A 10267-nucleotide genomic window follows, 5' to 3' on the forward strand; every position below is an offset into this window, starting at 1 on the left:
AATACCAGAAAGAATGTAAATATTCTTTCACAACTCTCTCCACCCTTCCTGTCGTTTCCTCCTCCCATCAGGTTTATGTGGGTGGAGCATTCAGTTTATTTTTATTTATTATTATTTATTTATTTATTTAGTTGCATAGTAAGCTTCAGCTTCAAAAAAGCAAATGTCTCTTCTTATTCTAGGAAAATTGTATTTATTTCAAAGCGATTATGTACACTTTTACATACATACATACATACTTATGGGTCTTGCATATTGTTGCCAATGAACCCTACAGAATATTGTATACTGGACCTTTAAGTCTACATACGTGTTTATGTGTCATTCAATAAAAGTAATTATAATAAAGCAAGACAACAATTAAAAAGTAAGTAAGTCCATCAGTTGAAAGCACCAGAAAATCAGATGAAGGAAAAATCACACTTAAAGCTGGACAATATTTGTTTTTAAGAGTTTTAAAGCCTGGAGTGGAGGGAGGCGTGTGTTCCTGTGTGTGTCATGTCATGACATGAACAGTTCAACAATGAAAAAGTGATGACATTTTATTAAAGAGATCAATCTCACAGGGCAACCTGAAACATAATATTTCATTAAAAAAAAATACATCTATACAGTTCAATGATGAATTTCATAGATTACATAATATTGGCAGAGCTTTCTTTTTTTTTTCATTTCTTCATCTGTCACTCTGAACCAGCATCACTTCTCCGTTCTTCAGGACTCTCACCCGTCTCCTCCTCACCACCCGGCTCCTTCTCGGAGAGGTACGCCTCACCCCCGTCCCTGGAGTGTTTCGGGCCAGGCTCGCCACCTCTCCTCTCAGGCTCTGAGGTGCCAGAATCCCAACACCCTCCTCCGCCTCCTTCGCCTCCTCCCCCTCCTCCCGGTAGCCGTGGTGACGGAGGAAGGGTTCCAGTGTTGCTAGGCGATGAGAGAGCTCAGTGATGCGCCGGTGCAGCAGGGAGACTTCTCTAAACAGGTCGTTCACTGACTCGGACAGAGGGCGCACCCTGCAGGAGGAACAGAGGAGGATCAGGCTCAGACATTTACCAGCAACAACAACAACAGCAGCAGCAGCAGCAGCAGCAGCAGCAGCAGCAGCAAGCTTCCTGATGCATGAGCAGAGATAACCCCCAACACACAGGCAGATCATATTGAGAGATGATAGGGAAAGTCAAATCTGAAAAAGGAAAAAAAAAATTCTGTGGTTTTGTTTTAATTTTTGTCTCTTTGACTCTGCTACCTTTCATCTGTTGCCTGTTTGTGGTGCAATTGGGTTCTCAGTTCACCTATTATAGTCTCTGTAGGGTAATCTGAGGCTCATATTGTTGTCACTGTATCCCTTTAGCTGCTCATCTTTTTGTGGTCATGTTTTGTTTTTGCTTATTTCTGGTCACTTCATATCTCTTATCTACTCATCACTGGGTTGCGGGGCTTCTGGTCCCAATCCCAGCTGACATCGTGTGGAAGGCAGCGTCCACCAGTTCCATCGCTCAGGCAACATATTGAGACAACCGTTAACACTCACACCCACAGGCAATTTACAGCGTCCAATTGACCTCTGTATGTTTATTGTACATGTGGGAGGAACTTTGAGAACCCTGAGAACCCCCTCCCCCCCCCCCCACACACACACACACAGGAAGAACATAGTCAATACAAAAAGGCCCAAACTGGGAAGCAGACCAATGGTCTTTCTGTGAAGCAACAGAGTTATTGAATCTTATTAATTTCACTCTTTTTTCAAAGCTGGGAACAAATGGAAATAACCATTGTTGGAGATAAATGTAATCAGGGCTAACCTGGCATTTAAGTGATGTTAAAACCACATGTTCTGTTCATGTGTACACACACTGAGTTAGTTTGTGTGCTTTTAGAGCAGCTGATTTGTGTATTTCTTCTGGTTGCTTATGGAAAGAGACCGACTGCCTTCGTCCTGTTTGCAGTTAAAGAAGCTACGTACTGTCACTCATTTTCAAACCTTGAGTGTCAAACTGTCGTTTCAACAGGTCAAACCCCATCCAAATACGAAATGGCTTCTCAGACAACATGGGGTGTATTAAACTAATGTAGGCAACTAAAGTTACCTGGAGTAGTCGGGCAGGAGTGTGCTGGGCTGTGAGTGCAGAAGAGTCTTGATCTCATTAAAGATGCGTTTTCCCCAAGCGTCTAAAACTCTGGTCACGCTGCGCACTGAGGCCACATTTACACTGTCCGCTGAAAACAAAACGCAACATCAGGCTTTAATTTGCGGCATGAAAATAAAAAAACAGCCTGAATGAATAATAAAACTCAAGACTCCCATACATTCTTCTTATAATTCACTACTTCAATCATTTTGTCGCTCCATGATCTACAAAACATTAAAAGAAATCAAACTGTGGTTAATAATTTACCTCCTTCTCTGTAGTTCCAGTGCCCATAATCCAGTTCATTCTCTCTGACGGCAGCTACCATGGCAACCACCATCAGCAACATCAAGAGCGAGGGAGGGGTCATGATGTGCAGACGCTAAAAAAAAAAAATAAAGACAAGAAAATGGGGACACAAAAACTTACATTTCTAGATAAACTTTTTTTGAATGCGGAGCAGAAGAGAACATTTAATGACGGGACACGAGTTCATGTGCCACTTTACAGTCTGCCTGTAATTGCGGGTAGCGGTGGATCAGTGGTAGAATGTCTCGTCTCCTGTCTCTTAACCCCAAGTTTGTCCTTAGCAGCTGCGCTGGTAGAATGTTAATGGGTCTGACAGAAAAAATACTTTATGATTTATACCCAACAGTACATGCAACATACTATATCAAATAATAGAAGTATGTATATGTGGGTATATGCCGAGGAGGAAAGGGTACTGAAATACTGTACTTGTAAGTACTGGTCTAAAAAATGTACTCAAATTAAAGTAAAAAAAAAAGTAGCTTGTTTAAAATTTAGTTACTTAGTTACTTTTTTAACGAACTTGTGGTTCTTGTGTCGTGCAAATAGGACAAGGGGACACAAACCTTAACAAATTAAAGTGCTAATAAAATATGTAAACAAATAATGTATCGGTAAAAGGTCACAAATGCTTTCACTTTCTCACCTTAACGCCAATTCACCTGTCCATCATTCACTGCCAAAGTTTCCAATGTATATATTTTTTTTTACTCGGTTGTTAGACATTATTTAAAATGTAGCTAAGTACAGTACTTCCAAAAAAAAACCCATACTTAAGTAAAAGTAAAATATACAAATTTTACAAAAAAGTACACAAACCTACTCAATTACACTAAAGCGAGTAGATCTAATTCATTACTTTCCACCTCTGAGTATATGTACAGTATATAAGTAGTTACCTGCTGTTATGTCAATAGATATACACACATATAGATGCTCCGTATCTGGTCGTCAAGAATAAGAAAAGTGCTGTATAAATTCAGACCATTTACCTAGACATTTAATGGCTGTTTCTTGAGAAACTCCTTCTGTGTGATTGTCTCTGCAGGTAGCAGCGAGGTAAAGGCGTCAAGACTTCAAGTCTTTAAATATAAAGCAACCACCCAGATCAGTTAAACACTTGCTTACAACTACACTTGACTGAAGGGCTTAACTATGAGCTGTGAGAAAAGAATGATGACAATCAATCAGGCAAATCCAAGGAAGTTATTAATATGTGTTATTTACTCTGGCTTAATGACTCCAAGTTGGAGGGGAGGTGAAGGCAGGCAGCCCAGGAAAGAGAGCGAGGGGGGAAAAAAAACAGGATTTCATTTGTATGACATAAACAATAATGAGCCTGTGAGTTATGTTGAGGTATTATGACGATGATGATGATGATGATTTCAGGGGAGACTGATCAAAGTCACATTCAAACAATAACCCAAAACAGCTTGTTTCTTATCTGACAAGACTGTGTCCACTGTTTTATCATTTGTAACATCTACATTTGTGACTTTACAGAGCGGCAGGCAAAACTAACATTTAGCAAATGACTCTATACTCACAGTCTGAATGATGATGATGATGATGAAGATGATGACGAGTCGAGTCTCAGATGTAGTTTGAGTGAAAGATGCCTTTGCTCCTCTCAGTCACTGTTCAAATCTGTTCTTTTCTCTCTCTCTCTCATATTTTCTGGTGCTCTCTCCACCCTTGGTTCATCACTTTTAAGGTAATTCTGCAGACGCTGTAACAGGATGAGAGTGAGAACCCTTAAAATTAAACATTTGTAAAGATCAGCGTTACACTCACTCCTACTACACGCCCATCTCTCTCTCTCTCTCTCTCTCCTTCTCTTTCTCTCTCTCTATCTCACACACACACACACACACACACACACAGCTGCTGCTGCCAGATTTGTGGCACATCTTATTTCGTAATATGCTCTATTGTCCTCGTGTTCGGGAGCATGTCAGTGGTTGTCATCTGTGATCTCACTCCTTTGCAGTCTCCACTTTCTAAACAAGTGTGTTGTGGTCCATGCTCAAATCATGAGTTATGGATGTTTTTCCCAGCTCTGCTTCACGCCGTCTGCCCGTTACCCTCACAAAAGCTGTGCAGCTCATTGCATGTCATTTAGCAGACGCTTTTATCCAAAGCGACAATCCACTTGCTGAACTTATACTACGATATCTGCATTTTTTTAAAGCTGCCTTTGTTGTACAACTTAGATTTTACATAAACAAATGAACACTGTGAAAAATGCTTCTTTTGAAAACTTGATTTTTGTGTGTTCCTTGAAGTATTTGTGTGTTACAGTAATCCCACTTTTACTTGAAGACAGATAACAGTCCTGTAATAAAATCTTGGCATTAATATGAACTTTAACTCATTTATTACACAACACTGTACTTCATTGTTCTGTGGTTGTGGAGTGATATAACTGAAGGGCAGAAAGAGAGAAATAATGCTCTTATGTATCCTCTACATTTATTAATCTGCAATCATTCTGCAGATTCAATAACATAAGTAGCAAATAAAGGATGGCATATGAATACAGATTAGATTACGCAGTTTATAAACATAGTTACACTCACACCCACAACATTAAAGTGACATGCACATGATTGCTGCCATAATTATAATCCTATATGTATCATCCTGGAACAGGTATTCATTTCAGCAACTTTCATTTTGCACATTATTTCAGGTATTGGTGGAGTAGAAGCATTTGCATAAAATGGAGAAGAGCCATATATTGTAAATAAACTTCCGTCACATTTTGCTCCTTGAGTTGTGTTTCAAATGGAAGTCTGTGTTGAGGAGGATTGAGGAGCTATCTTTGTTTTTATATCAACGGAAGGATTTAGATGGAAACACAGCAGATAAGGAGTAAAAGGACTGAGATCAAATGGAGGGAATTAGACTTTAATGACTGGCATCCAGATGTTATTCCACCCCCGTCTCTGTTTTCATTCTGTGACTGAGCTGAGGTCACAGTTGGCCTCCAATCCAGCCACGGGAAGAAAGAAAAAAGGAGAACACATCAAGTGCGGAGGCAAAGCAAGGCAAGGGAGGAGGAAAAGGCAGAAATGAAAACAGACAGACAAGTGAATAATAACCAACTGCACTTCAACATCTGTGCACCTCTCCTGGCAGACGTACTGCGGTGAAGAAGTCACACCACCAGCCACAGCTGGTTCACATTAACAACAGGCAGTTTGTCACCTTCAGCTGAATTCCAACCTCTCTCTCTCTCTCTCTCTCGCTCACACACACACAGAGAACTTTCCCCCTCCCTTTCTTCTGTCTTTAAAAACACCTCATGACGTGGTGCTGCGCTCGTGGCTCACACTCTTACTTCTCCAACACCGTCTCACTGTGGAGGAGATCCAACATTACACTTCACTTAACGTCTCAAAGCCAATGTAAGAAAGAAAAGCTACCAGAAATATTCTTTCTGTTTGTCTAAACTATAAGCTTATCTTTCATCACATTTTAAAATGGTTGTAAATGATATTTTCATTTGTACTAATGCCCCTTTGTGACAGTGAGGATTTATTAAAACAAAAACCCAATTCTTGTATTTTGAGGAAGTTGCTTTGCCAGAAACAGGAAACCCAACACTGCAGTTCATACCAAACTGCATAAAGTCATACAAAGCGAAAGAAACCCAGAGACACAGTGTTTGTGGAACAAACTCATTGAAGAGGAATATGAACGCCCCACTTTTCTTTATTCTGACTTGGATATTTGTATTTTTCCACGTTTCTGTATGCTTACAAAAGGACACTCCAGGTAAGCCATTCAAACTTGGTTCTGACTTATATTTGTATTTATAACATTAATTAAGTTGTATAGATGTTAATTAATTGTTGTAAATTAGTTTCATAATTGTTATTTAAATTATTATTAAAGTTAATTTCCCTCATTGCTTATTATACTGTTTAGTTTGTCACTAAAATGTCAAAAAAAAGTGTTTAAATAGCACTTTCTATAATACATATTGGGTTCATAATGATGAGTATTTCGTGAGATGCACACATTATAAAAGCGTTTTTACTTGAAGATGACCTAAACAATTTCTTGATTGTCAAAGTTGTTAATAAATCATATCAACTTTTTTTTTGTCCGTCTCTCGTTACAGATTTATACCTGGACAACACAGTCTTTGTGGCCTTTGCGGGTGAATATCTATCTATTGGCTGTACCATCATGAAGAGCAAAAACCAAAGTGTAGACTGGATGACATGCTTCGATCCTTTCAAAAAGCTGATATACCGCCGTGACATCCCTGCAGTGTATATCACAGGGGAGATTCGTCTGACTGTGAAGCTAAGAAACGTGACCATCTCAGGAGAATACGTATGCGAGTACCACAACACCAAAGTGTTCTGGTTTCTCCAAGTGAGAAGTGAGTAAGAAAAAGTTATGACAACGTGTGGTTTTTGCTTTAAAAAAAATCTATGATACAGAGATCATGCCATTACTAATCATTTTGTAATCAGTTCACTGTAAAGAGAAGTGGTTTCAGTCTATTTGACTCACGTCAGCTTAAATTACACAATGTCCCCTTGTGGCCTGGTCCCAAGTTAAGGTGAAAAGTCACTAAACTTTTTAGAAGTGAATGTCTGATGAACAAGCTCTGTTACTTGTCAAAATAAGCGATGAAGAAAAGGTGTTGACGGGAAGGTCAGTGTATCAGTATTCTGATACATGCTCTCATTTTAGATGAGAGTGTGAAAAATAACATGGTGTTTGTGAAAAGTAAGTGAACACAGTGTGTCTGTTGTCATTTTGAATTGTTCCATAATGCTGCAATCTTTACATGTGGTTACATTTACTGATACTTTTACTATTCACATGTACCCTGGCAAAAACCGACATTTCCTCATTAGGTTATAATCTGGTTGCAATTATGTGTCATGCAAAAAGCATTTGATGTTGGAAAACAGCATATACGGTCTATAGGAGACATGTTTGGCCTCAAGATGATAGACACAAACACACACAGGCATGAAGCCACTGAAACATTCTGAGACAGTTGCCAGCTGAGTATTAAGATTGCGTCAGTGAGCAAGTTATTTGTTGAGAGAGTTTCATTCTTGGTTCTTATTATGTCCACGGGTAATGAGCTAAAGTATCTAGTATTTCACAAAGAAAAACTTCAGAAGGTGTGTTTCGTATTAATATATATCACCTTTATGTCACCCTCACCATTCCAAATGATCTTGGAACGCCACAGAGTGCACTATAATCCATTTCTGGAAACACTGTCAACGCTCGGACATGCAAAACGTCTCGGTTATTGTTGTCCAATGGATTGGTTGCTTCAGAAATGAGGGGTTTCAGTCTCAGTGTAGTGTGCAGTAATGATGCAGCTCTGACACAGACTCTGAACAGTGTGTGTTTTGCAGATCATGGCTACAAGGAACCCAGAATGTTGGGCAACACAGAAATCATCCCAGTGGCCGTCATCACTGCCATGCTTCTGGTTTTCAGCGTGGCTGGGTCAGTGTATGTCTTCAGAGGAAATTGGGTAAGATGGCGGACATTGAGAAATGGCATGTTGTACTTTTCAAAGACAATTGTGTTGTTACAGACGACTTAACTTTGGGGTTTCTTTTCATGCCCCTTATGTTGGGATTTATCCATTGGTCAATTTACACAAAACAATTTGAAATGGATAAAGGTCCAGAGTGTCACATGATGGAGGGTTTATTGACAGAAAAGTTTGATTAAGTCTATCATCACTTAAAAATAAATATAGCTTGGTTTTTGTAGCCACAGAATAAGCCTTTTGCATATTTATAGAGGCTGCCACCTTGCACTGCCGTGTTTCTACAGAGCGCACATTTTGCATTGTGAAACTAAGCAGATAAGAGGAATGACGTCCATGATGAAAGTGGATTTTTACAGCTTGCAGATTGCAAGAATTTAAGTAATCTTGTTTGACTTTTTTCATTTTATGTATCAAATTGTCATTTTTAGAAAGAGCAGATTACTAAATGTGGCAAAACTGGTGGAAAACAAAAACAGATCGGAGAAGAAAGGAAGACCAGCGAGACGGAGGAAGACACTGAAATAATAACAGCTCCATCTGCATCTTTCTACTGTGTAAGCACCTTTCTATTTATCAGTGAACGTACTCGCATGTTTTATTTGACAACAATTTTATTTTTGTTCACCATCTTCTATGCATTTATTTAAATATTTTCTCAGAGTCTACAACCTCGACCCAGGTCCATTTATGACTCGCTAGAACATTTGGGTGCCGAGGAGCAGGACCAAAGAAAGACTAAACCCGACAAGACTGAACCACCAAATATGGTCAGCGCTGCACTTTAGATGCTGTAAAGTGGAAAACGACATGCAGTTGATTAACTGTCGTCTACTTCCTCCACAGATCCAGCCAACCATTCAACTCAAGGATGAAGATGTATTTGAGTCGGTCTATGAAAACTATTGAATCATAAATAAATAAACTTACTTCACCACAGCAGGACAATTAAATCAGTTTCAGAGATCATGGACCCCCAGTGTCATTATCACTGATTATCAGTGGATCAGTAATATTCTGAGTCAATCTAAACGTCACATTTTAAAAAGTACCCTGTGTAAACTGTGGTGAGTAACTTTTAGATATAAAAAGCTGGTGGTGTTTAAATCCCATGTCACTCGGCAACGTTCCTGGGATGCACACAGGAAGTGATTCCTTTTATGTCAAGACAGACCGAGGTCACAGCAACATTACACTAATAAAACTGCAAACAGGTTGGGAAATAATTGAAAAGAAAAATGACATGTTTCTGAGGTTATACTGCTCAAAACCTCAGTCATTCAGCAGTTTGACAGGAAAAATGCTTTATGCTCACAATGCTTCTTCAGTCAGGTCTGATAGTACTGCTTGGCAGGTAATGTTTACTTTTTGTTGTTCACAAAGGACAGAGGCAAAATAATAAAAATAGACACAGCAGCTTTAAAGTGAAAACGTGCCACAAATGTGTGATTAGGAAAAGATTTACCAAATGGCCTCTGGCAGTGTTCCATTTGTTATAAACTGAGGGTTGCACCTTCACTTGTGTCTGTCTCTCTCTCTGCTTGAGTGTGTTTACAAGTGTGATGAACTGCGGCTGTGTAAGACAAAGTTCCATCACAAGATGCTGAATTCTCCCAACTATGAAGGGAACTTTCGTCGTACCACACTGTGTTCCACACAGGATTTCCCCTCAAGATCTGGATGTAACACGTTATAGTCATTATGTTACAAGAAAATGAATTTCCTCCTGGAGCTAATTCTGTGTATTCAGTATTTACTGTAGATAAGGTAAATTGATGTATGTCAGCTTTTTTAAAATCTGAATCTGTACCAGTATCTATAATTGTTAAATACATCTACTGGTGTTAAACATTAGAATTTATGTTTTGTACACAGGACTTAAGAAACTAACACAGGATTCTGACCATTACATTTTTTTTTTTATCTTCCAGTGTTTCTATGTGTTACTAACATGATTTTGTCTCTATAACTATGTCTCTATGGGAAACACAGATGGATCCCATGATATTTATTAATTGATTTAATTAGCAGATGTTTGACTTTTACTAAAGATTCATTCAGTGACATGCATCAACTGAGGTTGTAATTCATTTATTAAAAACATACCTCTTGGAAATGGCTGACTTACCTCAAAATAATATTAGATCATACAAAAAAGTGGATGCAAACATTGTCAGAGACGTTAGTATATCGTGCACAATTGCTCTTGTCACAATTGGAGACATTACATTTTAAAAAGTAAATATGTATCTAGTTATTTTATTTTTTTTATTGATTTTAGTCAAAT

At 38.7% G+C, this 10267-nt stretch overlaps 2 protein-coding genes across 2 annotated transcripts; one reads left to right on the forward strand and one right to left on the reverse strand.

Annotated features, from left to right (window-relative positions):
- Nucleotides 1-529: 529 nt before the first annotated feature.
- Nucleotides 530-4240, reverse strand: si:ch211-243a20.3 (uncharacterized protein LOC100151507 homolog). The gene is made up of 4 exons (XM_058640692.1): nt 3986-4240; nt 2397-2511; nt 2088-2217; nt 530-1010 (listed from the first exon to the last, which is right to left on the reverse strand). The coding sequence occupies exons 2-4, from the start codon at nt 2497-2499 to the stop codon at nt 677-679; spliced, it is 567 nt and encodes a 188-aa protein (XP_058496675.1). The 5' UTR covers nt 2500-2511; nt 3986-4240; the 3' UTR covers nt 530-676.
- A 1549-nt stretch (nt 4241-5789) lies between these two features.
- si:ch211-243a20.4 (uncharacterized) lies at nt 5790-10030 on the forward strand. Its single transcript, XM_058641020.1, has 6 exons — nt 5790-6218; nt 6568-6834; nt 7838-7959; nt 8412-8537; nt 8643-8750; nt 8827-10030. The coding sequence occupies exons 1-6, from the start codon at nt 6137-6139 to the stop codon at nt 8887-8889; spliced, it is 768 nt and encodes a 255-aa protein (XP_058497003.1). The 5' UTR covers nt 5790-6136; the 3' UTR covers nt 8890-10030.
- Nucleotides 10031-10267: the final 237 nt, after the last annotated feature.

The sequence above is a fragment of the Solea solea genome, chromosome 10 (genome assembly GCF_958295425.1).
Source record: "Solea solea chromosome 10, fSolSol10.1, whole genome shotgun sequence".
In the NCBI taxonomy this organism is placed as follows: Eukaryota; Metazoa; Chordata; class Actinopteri; order Pleuronectiformes; family Soleidae; genus Solea; species Solea solea.